Genomic DNA, 22,601 nt, shown 5'->3' with positions numbered 1-22,601 from the left:
AGATTGTTTTGGGATTACGGGCCCCATTTATCAATGAGTGATATGCTTATTATCACTCGTTACTAATCTTAACTGGTTCTCCAACCAATCAGCTCCTTACTGTCACTTTTACATGCTGTGTTTGATAAACGATAGGAGCTGATTGGTTGGAGCACCATTTAAGATTAGTAATAAGTGATAACAAGTATATCATTGATAAATGAGGCCTTATAACTGAAGCAATCTGATACTTAAGATATACTACCACAGCTCCCTTCTATTCACTTGAGTGGAATTCTGCAAACCATAAAGGCCTATGACTGTTCATGGGTGCCAAGAAGGTAGGGGGGTGATGGTTGCAAAATACTATTCTTTCCACACCTTTCACTTTGCTGGGATTAACTATTGTCTTCAATATTTCAGGCTTTTCGCTGTTGCAGTGCATCTAGATCACAGGTTCTCAAACTCGATCCTCAGGACTCCAAACAGTGCATGTTTTCTAGGTCTCTCATAGAATCGCAAATGAAATAATTATCTCCACCTGTGGATCTTTTAAAATGTGTCCGTGAGTAATGAATGCACCTGTGCACCTGCTGGGTGACCCGGAACACTTTACCTGTGTGCGGTCCTGAGGAACCAGTTTGAGAACCACTGATCTAGATAATACTGACATCATGGCATCTTTGACCGTACCCATGACCTATAGTATTTTGAGATTGGAGAAAAGTGATTATAAGTTGGTTGTATTTTAATGTTGTAGGGGGTCTGTCCATCAGGCAGTGACTAGTCACCTCATTGGCATTTGGAAGGTTAATTGAGACTTCCCTGCACCCGCCTCTCTCATTTTCTGTTTTGGCTGTGATATACAATGTTCCAACCAGCTGCTGCCGCTGAATAAGTGGCCAATTTTGGTCCCCGGTATACAAATTTGTAACAAATAACAAAGCTGAGAATGCATTAGGCAACATTCATAATATATAACCCACAGCTTTCTCCTTTATGATTTAATGATATTCCAGGATATTTGTAAATGGGAAGATTGTCCCTGCCATATGCAGCCACTTCATTTTAATTTGCCAGTGTCAGTAATTCAGGAGGATAAAGAAACATTTTGAATTGCATGCAAACAGTTCCTCAGGTGCTGGCGATAAAACTTAATAGCCTCCATCTTTACTTGTAGTCATTTTAGACTGTTTTTATCAGAGCAGGCAATATTTTTTAATTTAAAAGAATTGAGCGGTAAAGGCAACTTTCCATTGCCATATATATTTAGAGAGCTGATTTTGTCATTTCTGAGCTGATAAATCTTACTACACGGATGCGCAGTCATTTGACAGGGGCTGGAGAATAACATTTTGCAGTAAATTGGATCGGCATAGGCATATGTTGGAGACTGGTATTAACAATGATTGCAGGCAGGATGAGGCTATTATCCCTTACATCTGATAAACCTACATAATGTCAGCTAGTCACTCCCAATGTCTGGCATTGTATGCTCTGTTTTGCCTTTGATGAGCTCCCAATACCCTTGTAAACATGCCACGTTTAGATTAATCTGCACGGTAAATGAGATTCTGGTGTTACACAATTATTATAGCTAAATGCACTGTCATATTGTGAAATTCTGTTGCATAAAATAATTCTACAGATATTTTCCGTATCAACAGAGTTTGTCCTCATTCAGTAAACGCCAAATCGCATATTACATATTATACAATATATACAAAGGTTTGCAAGGTACCGTAATTGGAAGTATATAAAAGTAAAACATTGTGTTTCTAAGTTGTGCGGGCTGTTGCATTACATCTTTCTTGTGGCTCTGCGGGGATTGCTTTCACTAGTTGCCAGTGTCTGCTTGGAGTTGTAGTTCATCAAAGTATCATTTGGAGAGCCACAGGTTGTCATCCTTTGTCGTGAATATATTAATGGTGTAAAATGGTTTCACCTGGGAATTCAACCTGATATGTATGAATACTGGTAATGTGAAAATATAATTGAACGGTAATATCTAAGCATTCTTTGGGCTTTATTTATGAAGAGGCGGCTTGGCTTCATGGCGGGTTGGAGGTGAAAATTTATAGCTGCACTCACAGTCAGTGTAAAGCACTGTGGGCATTACACTGACTGCGAGCGCCGTTTTAAATTCTCGCCTCCAAACCGCCGGGAAGCAGCGGCTTACAAAAGCCACCGCTTCGTTAATAAAGCCCTTTGTCTTTACAGTCTATCTGATGAGTAAACACTGTACATTTATATTACAGTAAAGATTATGAAACTTTTCAGGGCAGAATATGATCTGATTAAATTGTGTTAATATGACAGTACTAAGATACCTTCATTTTGGTGAAACACCTTAGTCCCTAATAACCATACTATAAATATAAGTATATACATTACTTTTTGGTTGGAGAAAAAAAAACAGTTTAAAAAAGCGAAAAGAAATAAAAAAAAAAGTATTATATATATATATATATATATATATATATATATATATATATATATATATATATATATATATATATATATGATATTTAAAATTTTTTTACACCAGCTTGTTTTTTATTGTTTTAATTGTAAAAAAAATTACTCCTGCTCACTATATTAATACTGTGAAACATTGATCAACCATATTTTTTTAATGCTTACTAATCAGGGTTGGGGAAAAAAAACAAACCATTTTTTGGTTTTCTTTTCCTTTTTTTTTTTTTTTTTTTTTTTAAATCTTTTTTTTTTTTTTTTGTAACCCTGATTACTTTATTTACAGACCACAATAAAGGCATTGAAAAAAAGTACGTCCAAAGTGACCCTTTAAGCTGTGAGCGAACAATTGCTTACGAAGTTAACTCCAACTTAGCCAGAGTCATGGATGAACATTTGTACTACATGAAATGTAATATAATATACTACTGAATGTCCTTCTGTAGCTGCTCCAATGCAGGGTCTATTGCTAGGGTCCTCTTTAACCTCCCATTGTCTTCATCACCCCGTCCCTTCTCTCCTGCCTTTAGTTACTGTACTGTGTCACGGTTTGCACAAAATATAGTGCTGGATTCTGGAGGAGATGTATCAAAGCTTCAATTTAAAGAGATGGGAAGTTGCCCATAACATCCACTCAGCTCCTATCATTTTATGGAATGTACTTGATAAATGCTAGCTAGAAGCTGATTGGCTGCTATAGACAGCGTCTTTACATGTCCAATCTTTAGAAGCTTTGATAAATCCCCCTGTCCCTTACCCTTGGACTCTCATACTGTCACTGAAGTCTCTGGAACCCAGTGATGGCAGCCTGTGCTATAGAGTGCATCCTAGATATATAGGGTGAGATGCCCTGTACCCATCACATGCATGACCTCTGCAGATGCCTCGGGCCTGACTAAGAGTTGTACACAAACCTGATTGTTTACTTACAACTCTGGTGTCTGGCAATCTGCTCAGGTTCAGTATCTGTACTGTGCATGTGCAGAACTGCATCTGTGTAAAGGGCGCAGTGCCCCCTGAGCCATAGCATAGTTGACATGACCGGCCCAGAAAACGGGGGTGCCTGCCCCGATTTATGGGCATGCCAAAGACAGTGGCTGCATCATTGGATGCCACTTCACTGGCCCAGCACCGTGATTTACTGAGACATCCTTAACACCTGAGGGTTGTTCAGATATCGGATGGTCACGCAGTTGATCCGATGGCTGCGTCTCCGGACGCAGCATCAGATCAGAGAAGCCGGCAGTGAGCGTCTTATTATTTATTACGCCTCCAGCGGCTTTTACGTATTGTAGCACAGCCGCTGCGTATGGAAGCCCAGTGGCTGTCTCTGAATCCAGCCCTTGGTTACTGCACTGTTGTGCTGGAACGCTGATTGAGATTGGGATATTATTCCTCCATTGAGGTATAGCTGAAAGTGGTTTCTTGTACACAAATTAGGAATTAGCAGAACATTTCAATGTTGCACAATTTGTTGTTTAATCCTACAACTGTTCCCTTTTTATCTAGTTTACTTTAGTAAGCAACGATTTGCAACAATAGAGTCAGAACATGTGTCTGCGATGTTACTTTCAGGCGTCCTTGTAGCTGCTTCTATGCAAAACATTAGTAGAAATCTGTTCAGAAATACCCCAGCGCTCTCTGCTTTCGGTCATGATTACCGGTCTCTTTACAACATCGCAGCACTCGCCTTAACTCGTTTATGAGTTAAAACATCATCATCATTACCTTACAATTTAAAAATGTTTGTTGGTTAGCTGAGCAATTTGCACATTTGCCATATACAATTTACAGTGATGTATTTTCATTGGCTTCTTAATTATCTTTTTAGGTACTGCTCAGAATGACTAAATTATTAGATCCAGCGTGCGGAATAGTGGATGTTTTCTTGTGCCCTGAGCCCAATTAATTTGTGCATCTCTGGAACAGCTGGTGGCATTTAGAGTCTAAATACTGCTTATTCTCCTGAGTGCACACCATTACAGTCAGGTGCCGGAATAATCGCTTCCTACACGTAACGTTAAGGCAACCCCATAAATGTGAAAAATAACCTAGATTTGCCATGGAATCATTGCAAGGTGTGTTTACATCACATCTATAATTATGTTACATTAGTTAAATTAAAAGTGTTTACATTAGAAATTTTCAAGCACAACATTGTCCCTATTGGTCTGTTCAGCAGATACGGAGCAGCAAAGCTGTTCTGTGACGGGTTTCATTTTTCTTGTGTTTTAGATCTAAATTTGTCAGATTCTGGGGGGACATTCATTAATCTGTTTAGTACAATGTGTCATTTGTTGTTCTGCTACTCAGCAGTGCAGTCTGTTTAGCGCTCAGGAGATTGTATGCATCCTATGCCTCTTGTGTCAGAAAGGTAAGTGGGGCCTATGATCCCCTTAGGGCAGGAGTTTTCAACATGCGGCCCTCTAGCTGCTGTGGAACTACATACTTCAGCATACCCTGTCACACTTTTGCTATTGGGGCATGCTACAATTGTGGCACGGGATGTTGAGATGTGTACTTCCACAGCAGATGCTGAGCCACATGTTGCTTACCTTTGCTTTAGAGTCATGACTTGGGAGGAAAATATTTTTAAACTAGGACCCTACAGCCTATGATTATAGACCACACTATGCTAGAACAGTGTGCATGTGAGAGCTGGGGAGGCAGTTGGGGAGCTGTTTCTTTTTTAACTGCCTCTTTTTTTAGGTATTCTATTCAGTGCAACAAGAGAGAGCTATTTTTATATTGTTTTGATGTTCGATTGTTTAGATTTATTTGTGTATGTTAAAGCTGAAAAAAAAATACAGTATAGTTTCATTTGTTGTTAATCTTTAGTTCTCGCTATATATAAGTAATAAGCTGCAAGAATCGCAATTGTTGCTTCATTTAATTAAGAAAATTTGTTTAGTCAACATTGCCAATAGCGCCCTGTAGATCTAGCACTGGCAATAAACACTAATGCAATATCTACAATTCTTGCCCCATGCTCTTCTTTCTCAGACAGCTGAACCGTTATTTTGTAGCTTTGGTGGTTCTAGGAACAGCTTATGTTCCCTGTTTTTTAATTCTGGAATGATAGGAGACATTCCGTCACATGCAACCTGCTGTACCATCTGTAACTGATGATCCCATTTGGGACCGATTCCCAGGAACAGACATCAGTGGAGCACAGGCCTTAAGCTAGTCGCTGTCCACAATGTAAAGAAATGATTCATCATCAATGTAAAACCGTTGCAGTGTTCAGTCATTAGAAGAGAAAGCACTATGGGTGTGATTCAGAGGTACGGGCAATGCCAATGGTCACGTAGATTAGCAACGATTTGATTCTGCACATGCGTGATGGGAGCAAGTAGCCGCTGTGCGCAATTGCCTGAGCACCGCTCCGACTCCCCCCAAAAAATATTGGTCAGCTGCGCTAGCAATGGATCAGCAGGGGGGGGGGGGTTCTGGGTTTCTGAAGCCCCCCTGCGTTCGCCTTTGGGTATGGTGGATTGTCCAGAACCACCGGCGGGGGTATAGCTTGCGCCAACATTGAAAGTGGACATTTCAGAGCTTGTACATTCTGTCGCACACTAGTACACAAGGGCAAGGCTGAAACTAACATTTGCATATTATCACACCCATAACTTCGGCAAAATACGCAGCCGAGACTATGTGCAAATCTGAATTAGGCCCTATGGGCACTAGAAAGAGTCACCCTAATGGATAATAAAATGTGATTTTGAAGCTGCTGCAAAACAGACAGCTTGTTACCTCACCTGTTTTAAACTTGCATAGAAAAATAGAACGTTGGATGTGCTAAAATTGAATAAAAAAAAATCTAATTGCAGAAACTAAGGGGTAAATTGACCAAAGTTTTTAGAAGTGGAGATGTTGCCCATAGCAACCAATCAGATTCTAGCTATTCTCTTCTAGAAGGTGCTAGATAAATGGTAGAATCTGATTGGTTGCTATGGGCAACATCTCCACTTCTAAAAACTCTCACGTTAGTAAATATACCCCTGATATCTGCATCCTATGGTGCATACACACTGTCAGATTTTACTTCAGATCTGAACGATAACTATTTTAAAAATCGTTCATATCTGAAAGAAGAACCTGACATGTGGGCAACGATGAACGATGAACGATGCGCGTTCCCGTCTGTTGGATAACGATATCTGACATCTGATGTGTTTGCAGTCAGATTTGGTAGATTTCATTCATTTTAATACAGGCTGAAATCGTTCAATCGTTTGCAAATCGTTCATCTGACATATCTGATCATATAAACGAATAACTAACACACAAAGCCAAGCTGTTATATAATAGGCTTAATGTCTGTTCATGCCAAGCCCCCTGTCATCTCCGCTCACTCCCACCCCTTGTATCTCTCTCTCTCTCTCCCCATGTCTCTCTATAGCTCGGTCCCCCATCTCTATATTTTTTCCCAACTCTCTCTCTCCTGCCACCAGAACTCTGTAGCAGGTACACGATATCCCGTTCTATAATAGATTATACAATTCAAACTTCTTGTTTTTATCCTATGTTGTACTTTTAAACTCTCTTCTTCTCCATCCTCTCCCCCCTGCTGTCCCTGAGCATGCCTGTCTCCCTTCCTGCCCCTTGTGTTACTAGTAGTGACAGAGTTGCAGGTGCTGCTGGAAAGCTCAGGGCTGCAGACTCCCTTCTTATTGTGAAGCTGGCTATACACTAGTATGAGCAGCATAAGATGCGATTCATCATTCGTTTTCCCTTGAACTCCCCGGCAGCTCCATGGCAGTCCCGGCCACACGATTTGGTGCTTTTTTTGACACACGTAGTACGTACGATCTGACGTACGATCACTCGCCCCTATACGACTGGTCTTGATACGATCGATCGTGTGCCTCACCAAAAACATGCGATCATAATAGATTTAAATGACGACGGTCGGACGCACGATGCATCGTATGCGCAAATACACAGCACAATCTGCATACGATTACGACGGATAATATGGGCTGCACGTCTGATCGTAAAATACGATAGAAGTGCAGCGGGAGCATGCATCGGATCGTATTCCTACCTAAATACTACACAATTTCACAATGCGTCATACGGGGCATCTAAAATCGTGCAATCGGCCCCGAAATCGCGCTAGTGTATAGCCAGCATTAGTTTAGTGACATCTTCCCAGCCACTGAACATCTCCTGGCAAACTTTTCCTAGACAACTGCTCTAGAAAGACAGGTAAGAGGACTGAAGAGGTCTGATCACTGGTCTTACATGACCGTTCACTAAACTTCCCATCTAAGTGAACACCCCAGGTGTCAGATAGCAGTCAGTGCTGCTGCTAGTTATGTCTGTGCTCAGCAATGTTTATGATGGGAGCACAGGTAAGGTGCCCACACACTAGGCGATATTTTACACGAGCAGCCCGATTCCGACGCATCGGGACGCTCACGATGCCGATGTGCGTCCCCGCAGGTCGTACATCAGATCTGCCGTGCTGTAGGGCTGATCTGACAATCTCAGTCACTGGAATAATTAGGATGCACGATAGATCGTTTGTCACATTGGACAGTTTTTAACACCAAATCGTGCCCACGACTGCCAGGGAGCTGCTGGGGAGAGTTCAAGGGGGAATCGGAGACGATATCGCATAGTTACCACATTGCCTAGTGTGTAGGCACCTTAACTCACTAATATGGTGCGCAGTTCACAAGCCTGTTCCTCCCTCCTGAGTTTCCCAGTGTGGGCTCCTGTCTCATTGCTAATACATGTCAATTGGAGGGAGCTGTCAGCACGGGATGTGCGCGTGCACTCTGTCTGCTGCACTGTGCTTGCCCTAGTGTATCTATATAATAATAATTCTCGAAGGTCTGTCCTGTCACCAACATGCATGGGAGTGCTCCCAAACACCTCCCACTGCTAGTCAAATGGGACAGACTGACCTAGCCTAGGAGAATGACCCGGCCAGGTATAAGTAATGTATGGGAGCGAGACTTGGGGAGGGGGCGTACCTTTTGATGGGACTGGTATGGTTGTGTATTTTTTCCCTTCAGTGAATGTACTGGACATGACGTGGAATGAGGGCGGAAGTACTGTTCCATGCCCTGACCGCGCCGGTATTTTGTCTCCACTGTAATATCTGGCCAACAATAGTAAAAATTTGTACCCTCGCGGGCTCGCCACGCTTCGGACACAAAAGGGCAGGTTACTATTTCAACTGTGTCAATGTGGATAGTAACTGATGACGTCAGGGTACATCTACTGAAGGGGATCTATCCACAACCGGACTGGTAGCAGGGAGGGGGCAGAGCAGCGGATAGAGGGGGCAAGATGACAGGGCGGAGCTGGGGGCAGACTGAGGGTGCCCTGGCATATGACGTGTCCCTTTTACTAGTTTATATACTAATTATATAGATGCACGTGGCAGATTAGTAAAACGTTGTTATTCTCAGTTGATCAATGCTATTCTTTTAATTGTCCTGTCAAAGAAAAACATAGTCCCATTTACTGTGAAGCTACTTGGGGGTCACCTGACGTTCACATATTTAATTAGTTAGAGACGTGAGATAAGGAACAGTCTGCATCCCAGTTAATAGTGGTCTTTGAAGCAATCTGCAGAAAACAGGTGGAGAGAATTCCACACTCTCTTACACCAAAGCAATAGTATATTTTGTTACTATATTTCATTCATACGTAGATGTGCCCCATTTGTAGTTGGCTTTGTCGCAATCTGCAGAAATCCAAGAACTCACTATCTCCTTTACCAATAAAGCTAGGACACTTTCATTCCAAAGACATACGGAAGGTGGGACAATATGATTCTTAATATGCCCTGAAGTCGTCAACAGAGATCAGATGCAAATATTCTGCTATTCCCCCAACCATATTTTCCAATTCCCCATTCTTGCCCAATAGAATGTCTACTAATGCATTGTGGGAAAATATCATGGCAGCTGCCACGGTATTAACCTGTACCACATTTCTCCTTAATGACAGTCTCTCTGCCTACTGTATACTGTATATGTGGTTTCATCAGAAGGATAGAAGTTTAAATCCAGTTTGGCCTATTTATCATGTTATTTTCATACAATTATGTAGAAACTGCAGTTTCAGCATCATTGTATGGTTTGTTGTGATGTGCTAACAGCTTAACGCAGGAGATTGCACAGAAATCTCCTTTCAGAAGGCTATTTAGCACTGCGGATTTCATTATTAATGAGGGCTACGATCTGACCCCTATGTACCAAACTCTGAAAGTAAGCCTATGGAGGCTTTAGGCGCAGGAGAGAGATATTCCGATCCTCTCTTGCAGCCTCCGGACGGCTCCGGTATCTGATACTGTGCACATGTGCCATGTCAGATTCCCACAGAGAGGTCTTTCACAAATGTGAAAAGACTCCTACAAAATGCCGGTGATATAACTCGTAGGTAGAGAGGTGATCGCAACTGCTGTGCCTGCGAATCTTAGTACATAGCAGGGATATTTTTAGTAAGACTTAAAATATCCGTGGTGAAACAGCTACTTATTAATCGCTGTGATTATTAATACATAGGCATCATAGTGCTAGAATGCTTAAAGTTCAAATAAGGTTCCAAATCCAAAATTATTTATATGAAAGAAGTATATTTATACATTTTTGGTGTGGTATTGGTCTTGTAGGTGACCACATTTGTACCTAAGGAATGTCTGAAAAAAGAATGAAAACAGCGCCCTCTGGTGTAGTATTTTTTATAACTGTTAACACATGCATTGAATCAAATGAAAATAAAGGCCAAGCTCATCTGTGTATCTTTCATCCCTCTGTATGGACATTGGACAAGATAACAAAATATGGTGTGGTACGTTTCAACAAACGTGCAATTTTCCACTACCAAAATAACCACGTGGTGATGAAACAAAGACTGTGTACCAAATAACTTCTACAAACTTCCTCTCAGTTTAGCAATAGTGGCACCAGGCAGCACCGTTGTGATGTGCAACTATGTGAAGAGACAATTATACATACAAAGGCCGCTATTCAATTCAGCGCTTTAAGAATGCCGGTTCCCACGACTTGGGTGCCTCTCCTCGCACCCTTTAGTCCGACTAAACGGCGCTCTGGATTGAACAGCTCCAGGTGCTCCCTCTCGGGGCTATTCAGCATCGCTTTGAATTGAATCGTGGCCAGAGAGTAGTATGTTTAAAAAGAAACAAAAACATTTTATTAATCTACAGACTACATATAAGGCACGTACATCAACAAGTCTAGTAACAACTTATCTGGTTACATTTTGTGACTCACAACCTTCAGGATTTCCAGAATGATGTCTTATGGGTCTATGTACTAAGCCTTGGTGAGAGATAAAGTACCAACCAATCAGCTCCTAACTGTCATTTTTCAAATACAGCCTGTAAAATAACAGGAGCTGATTGGTTGGCACTTTATCTCCATCCACTTTATTTCTTTCCAGGGCTTAGTACATAGGCCCCCTTAGAGAGTGCTATAACTCACCAACGCATTTTGTCTATTAATTAGACATCATCAGGGAGATATAGAATTGTGTAAACCAATCAACAATTGAAACGATTTATCAACAGTTCACTATCTCCCAATTGCAAATGGTAGGCTGAAAAAACCTACCTGAGCACAACTAACAAACACATTGGGGGAAATGTAATAGCCTGCAATGTAGAGGCATCAACGAGATACCGGCGAGTCTGCCTGATGTTTTAAAGTGGCAATAATTTAAAAGGCAAAATCGGTTGGTTTTGCCTTTTTAACGATTGCCCCTTTAAAACATTGGCCAGACTCTTTAGAATCTCGCCAATGCCTGCATGTGGCAGGCGATTACATTTCCCCCACCATATTTATTTTAATTATATTTCATAATACTATTGATAGACATTTATTTATTTCTATTAAATTTAAGTGTGCTTTTAGTGCAACCAATATTCTGTCTATGGTCCTGATTCAGAGATGGATTGGTGCTGCGTTTTTTTTTGGTCGCTGCGGATCTGAGAAGTTATATTAATGCAGCAGGAGGTGTCTTATGTAAGCAACTGCCGGCTTCTCAGATCTGCTGCCTGCATCCAAGGACGCAGCTTCTGCATGACCCAAAAACTGATGCATCATGCTTCTGTTTGCTGAAACACGCCCCCTTGTTCCCCCAAGTTGATTGACGGGCTGCGGCTTTCCCCGCACTGCAAGCGGACCCACAGCAGCATTGTGCACTGCAGTTCCGGTGTGTGTGCAGTCACGAATGCATCGGTCAGTGCCGACCGAATCAGGACTGCGTCTGGGGCTGAATCAGCATCTGTGCTCGATCATGTTTACTTTCACATATTTAAAAAAAGAATAGGAAACATTTTTTCTTACCCATAATTATTATCTGTACAGTAGAGGGAGAGAAACATGATTATAGATTTATAAACGATTCAATGTTTTGCCAAACTGCAGTGCACGCATTTTTTATCCAGGCTTCACTAATGTACGGTATATGGAGACCAGGTGAGACAGACAAAAATTGGAACAGCCTCCCTCTCCCCCAATGTGTATGATAAAACACATTAGTATATAGATCATAGATCCTATAGGGCAGAGGTGGGGAACTTTTTTTCTGCCGAGGGCCATTTTGATATATATAACATTATTTGCGGGCCCGGTGCAGGCCACGCCCCCTCCGTGTGATGTCACACAGGGACGGGGCCACAATCGCCAGTGATTACAGCAGTGCCTGGAGCATCCTGAGGATGCTCCGGGGAGCTGTAAGGGCAGCGGTGTGACCGTCTGAAGCGTCCTAAGGACACTCCAGGCGGCACTGCTGCATAGATTCTGGCTGCAGGGTGCCATTATAGGCACCCTGGTATCCAAATGAGACTAGCAGAAAAATGCTTGGAGGGCCAGACCAAATGGGCCTTATACGTTCCCCGGGCCTGAGGTTCCCAATCCCTGCTATATGGTCATACAAAAATGGACTACTTCTAGGTTGCACAAATAATTACACTTTTCCTCTAACAATCTATAAGGCAGTGAGGTGTCTATATGCCCATAGCTGTCTTTCAACCAGTCAACCAGGATTTATTTTCCACCTTGCCCATTCTGGGCCTGATTCCGCATCGGACGCAATTCTGCTATTTATGGCGATCATTTGCCATTGCGCATGCGTATAAGTTGCACAGTGCACGTGTCGCAATGGCTTTGTGATCATGTACGCACATAGGAATCATTTGCAAAGTGAATGTCAGCTGGCCAGCGTTTTGGGGGAGGGAACACGGAGGTGGTTAGGTGAACGCAGGCGCCTATGACCGTTTTTAATCGCTGTTCTGTGGGCGTGCATAAATTAGCCATTGTGATTGCTTTCACAGCATGTGACCTCTCTGCGTGCGAGGAGAGCTGCAGTATTTGAGACAGGACAGACCTGCCGCAATGGCCTCATGGATGTCCGAGCTGCGTCGTTGTTACCAATGTTTGCGCAGGTACACATCGTCGGACGCAGATGAGAAGGCAGCGGTAGGCATCCCTATGCCAGGGTAAGCTTTTCAAATAGTATCACATATTTGCAGCTGCGTTCCGTGTGAATTAGGGTCCTCTGCTGAATCAGGCCCTCTGTCTGGTCTTTTGAAACGCCTGTAAGTGATACAGGTAAAGGTAACGTGTCTGGCTTTTTGAGGATGATTGTGCAGCCAGAAACCGCTTTAGCTATAAAATAGATTTTAAATGGAGTATTTTATGGAGAACATACTGTATACTTTCTCAGCAGCACTATGACCATTGGGCACACTAATTGTGTGCATATGGGAAGTTATATTTGATGATCAAATTTCATTCATTATTTTGCTTTTGAAAAAGTAACTCCGCTTATTATTACCATATAGCACACTGAACATGGGGGAGCTGGCAGTAAGCTTTTGCATTTGATTTTAAGACCATTCTATGGTGAAGTAATTACATTGTTTTGTTTTTTTATATAAATAGTTCCGCAACCCACATTGTACAGGATGACAACCGATGATTTCACTTTGATGAATGGTGCTATATGATGTACACTGTACTGCAGGATACATTTACTTACCCAGCAAGGAGGGCTTGAACTAGATGCGTATATGCGCACAGCCCCACACCTACTGCACGCTTAGGGTCTCATTCAGACCCGGTCTCAAGGGGGTCGATGTTGGGCTCTGCGCACACGCAGCGGCCGCACTGCGCGTGTTCAAGCCCCGGAGCGAGAGAGAAATTCTCTCGCTCCGGGGCTCACTACAAAAGGGGCGGCTGACGATGGTGATCGACAGCTCGCCCCGTTTTGTAGGCGTGGCGGGGGGGTGGCTTCACAAACTGAGGCGTTCCCAAACGAATGCCTGCCGTTTGTGGGCGGCCCCACTGACATCACCAGTGATTTCAGTGGGAGAGCTTCCGGCTCTATTAGAGCCGGAAGCTCTGTGGGGCTTGCGGCAGACAAGACCCTACCACAAGAGTCTCGTCGCAAGCCTCGATGGTCGCAATGGTCTTGACCATCGCGACCATCAACCTGGCTGCTCGCTAAAGCGGTGGGTGGTCACCCACAGCTTAGCGAGCGGCCAGGAGGCCGGCTCTTTTTACAGATCCGGCCGCCCTCATTCAGAGCGAGTGCTCGCATTTTGCAAGCGGCTCTGAATGAGGTTCTCAGTTCATTAGCTGTCATCATCATGGAACACTTGCCCCAACTTATAGTTGGTGAAAATAATATGCTGTCTAACTCTACATAGCCTATAATTCTGATGTTGCACCCACTGATTATGGTCTAAGTGAGTTGCTTCTTGTGCACATACTACAGCACGGATGGTGTAATGGTTAGCATTACTGCCTCATAGCACTGAGGTCTTGGGTTCCCACAATGGCCTTAACTGTGTGGAGTTTGTATATTATCCCTGTGCTTGCATGGTTTTTTTTTTTCCATGTACTCCGGTTTCCTCCCACACTTCAAAAATATACTAGTAGGGTAATTGCTCCCAACAGAAAGTCAGTGTGTATGTGTGTGCGCATTTGGTAGGGAATATAGATTGTAGGCTCCACTGGGGCAGGGACTGATGTGAATGGCTAAATAATCTCTGTGAAGAGCTGCAGAGTATGTGTTCGTTATAATAGCAACTGTTTATAAATAAAAAATTGTGGCTATACGAGTTTGGCCTGCATTATGCTTCCTACCCATTAGAAAGGTTTTTTTAATGAGTGTTCTTTTTTTTTTTTTTAAACGTGCAGCAGTGACCAAATAGGAAATTGTTATCTTGCTCAAATAATTGACATGTATAAAGACACTTGTATGTAAACACTTCATAACCACATCTCATGGCATTTACTATGCACTCTCATCGACATGACTGTGCGTTTTCAGCTGCACTAATACGAAGCAGACAGGCTGGAATGGAATGAGAAGCATTCCCGATAATGCAACGCAAGTTAGAAGCACATAACGGATGCAAATGTGCGGTGCCTCATTTGGTAGAATGATTAATTTCACAGCCGTTTACCTGAGCTCATCTTGTAGCAACACCTATTACAAGCAGATTTGTAACATCATGGAAATTAAGCCTTCGTGTAGTCACCCTCAAATGCAAACGATGTTGCACTGAAATAAAAAGAGCCTATAGTACTAATACGGTTCCTGCAGAGCATTTGCTTGTGTGTGTGTGTGTGTTCATGTGTTTGTTTGTTTTTTAGTTCACGTCTCGGTTTCTTTTGCGCTGAAAAGATTTCACTTTATACCTGGCTTTGATTTTTGCATGTAGGAGATTTAATAAACCCAGGTCCTTTCATCAGTTACTCACATTTCTCCATAACCAGGAATCCGTCCGAAGCACAGATCTGCCTGTTTGCAGAGCAGGAGTGTTGCCTGATTTATAGTCAGGATTTGTCTCCTGTTCTTATTACCATTTATTGTTCTGCATGTTTTAGAAATGTAATTGCCATGTATTGAGAAAATCGCCACTGATGAGCTTATAGGGAAAGTAACAGTTGCATTTATAAAATGGGGATGACTCATTCTTTTTTTAAAATAGGGATGACTAATAAAATACAAGCATGTATATTTATTATCAAACGCAGTGTTTCTTCCCGTAACACTGACTCCTTGCATGGGATACAACTGTTACCCTAATGAAAGTGGTGCTATAAAGTGGGTGGCAAACAATAAAATTATGGAGTCAAGAAATTTTTTGTGCAGATACAGTATATGTGGGTCGGTACGTACGTACGTATGTGTGTGTGTGTGTGTATATATGTGTGTATGTGTATATATATATATATATATATATGTATGTGTATATATATATATATATATATATATATATATACATACAGATGCATAGCTTGAGAAAGTAATTGGATTTCTTCGAAACATCGGTAGTGAGCCCTGCATTTCTAAGACATTTAGGGGTTAATTTATGGAGCTGTTAAACCCAGCACTTCTGATCGTGTTTATGCCCAATATTAAATTTTTTTTTTTTTTCATTTAAAAGGTTTTGGAATGTACTGAAAAAAAACAAACAAAAAAACACATACTATGGGGGTATTTTGCACCTTCCTGTGTCCATAGGCTTCCATTGTAAAATCACCTCCCATCCCCGTGTGTCAAAAGATCCCCATCATTATTACCCACCTAGTGGTAATACAGGGCCGCCATACCCACCCCCAGTTATCAATGGGCCCCCCACTGTATTAGGGGCCCCCTCCCCATGTGCCACTGTACACTAATTTGTATTTTTTTTTTTTTGTAATATACATCCCTGGCCCAATAAAGTTTGTGAGGCATGGGGCAGTGACGGTGCCGTAACTAGGGGAGTGTGATCGGTGCCGCCGCACAGAACACAGGGCTCTGTGGGCGGCACTGTCTCCACATGGCCCTTGCTTCTGGCTAGCAGGGTGCCTTGAGCCAGGATCACTGCTGCAGCGGTGGCGGGGGGGGGGCATTCTTTAAATGCTCCAGACAAGCAACCTGCAGCCTGTACAGTCGATTACAGCATCCTCAGAACGCTCCGATCACCGCTGCATTTACCTTTGCTGACGACCCCTCTGTGTGACTTAATAACGTTGGAAGCCCTGGGGGCAGGCCGGCACAGGGCGCATTTGAGCCCTGTTACAGCGCTGCCCTGCGCCCTGTACGACACCACAGCTTGCACACCCCAAGTTATATCCCTGCCACAAGATGTGTACAAACCTGCTTATAGGTGAATATACAAATTATTTCCATGCATGTAATGCAGAAGCAGATTTGTACATAGTGTTCTTGCTAGGCTGTTTTAACGGGGCGCCGCGCCCTGCCCCATTTGTAAGAGCTGAAATGCACCCTGCTAAAACAGCCGTCCCCACCCACGGGCCACAGTGTCCCATGGGGGGATGGGGGACTGCCAGTGAAACAATCATCGGTGAGTGAATAGATGCTGTGCGCACGCCATCTATTCACTCTGCAGGGAGAGCTTGGGGGCAGACCAGCATCTCTGTGAGTTATGAAAAGGACACATCGGGCTGAAGTGCCCTTTTTTTTTTTTTAAATGCACCTTGCTTGCCCTAGCTTGAAGACTATGTACACCAAATTTCCATTTAACGCTGCAGTTTGATTAGTTCATATTAACTCTGTAAGGAGCCTATTGGTTCCCAATTATATCACTTATTTACAGTGTTTTCTTGTTTTTAGCAACAACAGAAAAATAGAATAGATGAGTGGTAGGGGGTGATGGTGAACCAGACATTTTTAGACTGGAGAAATTAATGGACAAATGGAAATGTCAAGACTAAAATATGAGCGAGGATGGTTGAGTCACGGTTTTTGATTGTCACGCGTGTAATTCGTGTTGTATTCCGTTTACTTACCTTTAAGTGGTGAATGAAGTCTATCTCCATTACTGCAGGTTACTGCCAGTAGAGAACTGGAGGAGTGCTTGTTTTCTCGTTGCAGCGAGTCAAAGAAAATGAAGAACATAATCAAGCAGCCAACTGTATATATAGTAAAGACATAAAAAAAAAAAAAAAAACTTTGATCCTAATGTATACACAATACACATATGCCTTCATTCTTAGGATGCTTTTGCTTGCTGTGTCACTATGATAACTAGCGACAAAGTTTGTTAGGTCGCCTTGGGGCCTGTTACTGTTAAGGCCCCTGCACACCAGACGATATTTTGAACGATTTTGGTCAATTCCGACGCATCGGAAACGACAAATCGTTCAAATCGCCAAGTGTGCATGCACTGTGCACGCTCCCGCTGCGTCTTTCGTCGCGTATTCAGATCTTTTGAACATGCAGGAAGATCTATCAGTCTCGGTAACAATTCTCCGCAGATCGTGCACAGAGTGTTTGCACTAGATCGCTGGCCCGGGAGTTCAAGGGAAATCGTTGAGGACGTTTGCATCATTTGCAAGTCGTCTAGTGTGTACCCAGCTTTAGTGTGGTTGGAAGCTGGCCAATAATGGTGATCTTGTAGCCACATATGCTGTACATTTTTCTGGCACCCTGATTATTTTGGAGCCACGCACAGAGCCATAGTCACTCAGTTTGCTGAGATCTCAGGCGTTATTGCATTGTTTCTTACTAGCACCACAGTCCTTTCAAAGGCATGCATGAATGAATTGCTGTAGTACTTGGCTTATGTGCACTTGTATATATGGTATAAACATGTAATAAAGTGTGACAGCTTTGTGTATAGGAGTGCCACACTTGCCAGGTCTGATAGTAAAAATACATATTTTTATTGTCGTGCTAGATGCTGAAAAAGAAGAGAGCTCAGAAGACATTTCAATGCCTGGCAGCCCGCAGACAGAAGCAATCCAACACAGTTCAATCAGCACTTCCAATGGCGTGAGCTCCACCTCAGTGGCAGAAGCAATAGCAACGTCTGTTCTCACCCAGATGGCAGACCAGAGTACAGAACCAGCCGCCTCACATGTTGCTCTGGCCCCGCCTCCGGCCCAGCCTTCAGGAAGTTGATTAAAAACCTGTGTATTGCATCATGTTTTCACAAACGAATTGTGACTTTAGAAGGGAAAACCAATGAAATGTCACTCTTTATTTTAGGAGCTGAAGAATAGCCTAAAATCCAGTTTTACTTTATACATTGTATTCTCTTTGAACAAGTTCTGCCTTTTTTCAGAAACAATAGTTTTTGTCTAATCGCATTTAACAATTTAATTTTTTAGTCTTCAACCATTTAATTTGTTCCTTTCTCCTCTGAACAGACACACATACATATGTGCGTGTGGGAGTTAAAAAATTTGCAACCTGACATTCGTTACGCTATGGGTGTTCTCTACTAAGACCCAGAGAAGGAGATATGTTAATAATATTTGCTTTAACGCATTTTATACCAAAGTTTTGCATAGTCCCTTTTGATCTTGATTATTACCAGGGTCATAATGCACTAGGCATGAGAAAGCAAGACAAGACACTTTTCTTTCAATCTTTTTGCATTTTTATTTTTTATTGTGTACAGCTGGTAAGGGAAAATAATGGGACACATTTTAATCATTTTTGTGTGTATGTTTTTTTTAGACTATTTTTATTTTTTATTTGCATATGTTATGTGACTTATGACACTAATGAACGTTTTAATGGTCAGAACAGTCACCTCACTTTATAATTAATTTGTATTAACGGAGGGGGAGGGAGGAACAACTTTTGCTCATTTGCAAAAGCTGTAGTCTAAGTGCAATTCTTTATTTTATTTTTATTTTTTGGATTTTTTTGTTTTTGCAAGCCTACTGAAAATTGTGAAAAGAAAATAATCGTTAAGTGCTAGTTTATTAGTAACAAGTAGAATAGTTTCTGGAATCTCACAGTAATGTGCTTCACTGGCTCCCCAACCTTATGTTTACTATGAGTGTGACTGCCAGAAACAGCCTAAAAACCTACATTATACAAGTCAGAACATATTTTTGGCATTGTGTTTGCGAGTTAAATTGTACTTAATTCTTGTGTAAGCACTATCATCTTTCTGTAGCAAACTTTTGATACATATCTTGTAGAGAAACAAATCAGTATCTTATCTTGGAAATGTTAATATAATGTAAATGTGTGAGTCAGGGAATGGGGAGGGGTGAAAATGAGACCCGTAGATTAAGCCAGCAAACTATGCTTGAATGTTTTTAAGATGCCTTCAGTGTGATGCTGGCCTATGGAAGACTGCAGGTATAAATTGAATATGTGTGTTGTATGATAACTAACATTCCATGATGTAAGGTAGTTTGTGTTGGAGGAGATGATTGTAAGGTACTCATTCTCATAATCGAGGTTGCCTGCAGGATGTTGAGTCCTCTTAACGTGCCATTATCTATTTTGATTCACAATGCAATATTTTAAGAATCACTAGTAAAATAAGTGTTTACTTATCTTTAAATCACTTTACAAAATTCTCATGTATATAATCAGAATTTTAGTAACATACAGTTATTAGTTATTTCCCTTTGTTCTCAAGAATTGTCATGTACCCCAATAGAATGACATATTTTATTCGAAATTAAAGAATTTAGATGGTGTTTTAGGAGATCTATGTTTAAGACCAATTTAAATAAAAATCCGTTTTCTTAGGTATGTTTTAGAATAGCTGTAAGTCAGCGTGAATTAAATCACTGGATACATTTGCAGTGAACCAAGCTGAGGACAGTGCACTACTTGTTATTATTAATGTTTCATTCTGCTAAAGGGATGTAAAATGCATTGTTTTTTGTCTAATGCCAATTAACCTCAGCTACATAAAATGTGAATTTTGCAGGAAAGCTTTATATTATTTGTTATTAAATTAATTTGTGAAATATTGATTCTTAAACTCTAATGCAGACACTTCTCACTTTATTTGTACATTTCATTTTTTTTTGTATTGTATTATAAAATTGTCACAGCTGTAAATTAAAATAACATCATGTAAGTATGAAGAGTAAATGTTTTTTTGGTGAATGGTGTTAGTTCCAATATTAGAAAATAATGTGTATCTGTGTTCCGCAAATAAGCGATTAAATCATTTGTTTTGATGTCCATTTCTATGCGTAGCAGTTTCTAATCTTTGGATTTAACATTTCACAAACTGTACGGCTTAACTTTTTAGTACAGTTTGCATGAGTAAATTATGTATAAAAATAAAATGTTATTTAAATTGTTTTTATTTTTAATAATCTTATTCGGTTACTGTATCTCCATGGTTTACAAATGTCTTTATGATCTCTCTAGGAGGCAAGCACATAAATGTACATTGAAATAAACATTTTAAAAATGAAAGAGAGTATATTATTTTATTTAAAAATTGATATTCCTTATACATGTATCACACATCTTACAAGAGATGTAATATAGTATTGTACAAACCATTACTAATGTTCATTATTTTCCCTGGGTGTAACTGAAATAAAAATCTGCTGAAATAATGTTCTGAAGACCAATGTAACCCTGTAAATTCATTCATATATTTATTATAGCTGATTCCATAGAATAGCGTAATAAATTATTAAATTACATTTGAAATATAAAATAAAAATGTTTAATATAAAATTATTTAATAAAAAATGCATGTTTATTATTATGTTTGGGTTAAGTATATTAAAAAAGTGATACCTCTTATTTAAAATAAAACACACTAGTTATTAAAGGAGTATCATTACAAAACAATAGACTAAATTATGTAATCTTTTAATTTCAATGGAAATAAATTGTAAATTTAAAATTTATACATTTAATTGTATAAATCAAATTACCAACATATATTGATACCGTTTTTCAGTTTAGAAAATGGAATAATGGATGGTATCAGTTTTTTGGTAATTTACATCAAACAATATAATAAAATTTTAGTATTATGTTAAATATAATTTTCAGTAATTGCCAGTTTTATATTTACAAGATTCTGCAAGAATGACTGACAAAAAAAACACTGCAAAAAAAAAAACTCAACTAATCACAATTCTTACTACTTGCAGAATTCAATATATGCCTATATCTAGAAATATAGCTTTCTTGTTAGAAAACTTGTATATATTGATATTCAGGTGTTCAGACTGTGGAAACAGTCCTTTGGTTAGGATCAGGTGAGTGAGGAGTCTGTATTATTGGTGTTACGGTTGGACGAAAGCCGATTTATTATCCATCTTGTGCGTCACAAGTACATATTTATATTATACAGCAGGCTCTACAGCTGTTATCTAGCTGCAGATCTTGTCTAACTGCAGCTGCAGGGCACACTTGGTCTGGTTGCCTGCCACAGTTACTGGTGTATTCCTATTTTATATTTACATTTTTAAATAATGATTAACACATTTTACTTATAAAATATACAGATCTGAAAAAAAGCAAATATTCAAAACATTAGATCATCTGGATGGCCGCAACTATGAAAAACCGCTTGCAATGTTATTATACTGTCGGAATAGGTGCTTTTGATGTGTCATAGTATAGGTACTAAAGTGTACATATGAAACTTATTATGCATGCTTCATTAATATGTATTAACCTTTTACCAACTGGAACCTTGGCCATTTCTGTTGTGGAGATATTGTTGATGTTGTGTTTTCTTCTACCAACATCTTACTTAGGGTACATAATGATCTAATAACAGTCAACATTGCAAGTGATTGGGGGGGGGGTTAAGAAGTGTATTGCTTTATAATATCTGGCATTAATTGGAGGTTCTTAGGGTTAAATATACTAAAGGTCGATTTTAATCAATTTTAAATCAATCTAAACTAATGTTGTGTTTCAGGGGCTAAATCACACATTTACGAACAGACAATTTTGGACCTGGTTTTTTAAGTGACAGTAAATGTGTGATTTACACCCAGAAACACAACATCAATGTTGATCGATTTAGAATTGATTAAAATCGACCTTTAATAAATATACCCCTTAGTGCTTATTTTGATAAAAGTGTGAATACTCATCTAAAGTAATTAAGGTGGCCGCAGTCAGATAGGCACTTAAATTAACAATTACTATATGTCAAACACTGGCTCCCGTGGCACCGTTATTGGCTGAGGTAGCGTCTTCTACTACTTTCCAGATTCCTGTCCAACTTACCAGTTAAAAATTGTTCACTCGCAGAAGGCCTGGCGTCCTCCCCATCAGTTCCCATGGCTCTGGTCCATGGGCTACGCCATCTTGGAATAACGTCACGCAGATGTCCAGCCAAACCCAGGAAGGCAGGACCTGGTCACATGATCGGACGCCCTATTTAATCTCTCACT

General features: G+C 40.6%; 1 protein-coding gene across 5 annotated transcripts in view; it reads left to right on the top strand.

Annotated features, from left to right (window-relative positions):
- ATF2 (activating transcription factor 2) overlaps positions 1–20,646 on the top strand; it is a 118,364-nt gene extending 97,718 nt beyond the window's left edge. For all 5 annotated transcript variants that reach the window (XM_088473587.1, XM_088473358.1, XM_088473347.1 and 2 more), the window contains one exon: positions 18,143–20,646. In XM_088473587.1, coding sequence (XP_088329713.1) covers positions 18,143–18,366 — 224 coding nt within the window. In that variant the 3' untranslated portion in view covers positions 18,367–20,646. The remainder of the gene's footprint in view (positions 1–18,142) is intronic.
- The last annotated feature ends 1,955 nt before the right edge of the window (positions 20,647–22,601 follow it).

Source organism: Taudactylus pleione, unplaced genomic scaffold, assembly GCF_031769625.1.
Source record: "Taudactylus pleione unplaced genomic scaffold, aTauple2 ptg000004l, whole genome shotgun sequence".
In the NCBI taxonomy this organism is placed as follows: domain Eukaryota; kingdom Metazoa; phylum Chordata; class Amphibia; order Anura; family Myobatrachidae; genus Taudactylus; species Taudactylus pleione.
Note: the sequence above shows the minus strand (reverse complement) of the source record. Positions and strands in the feature narration are given on the sequence as shown.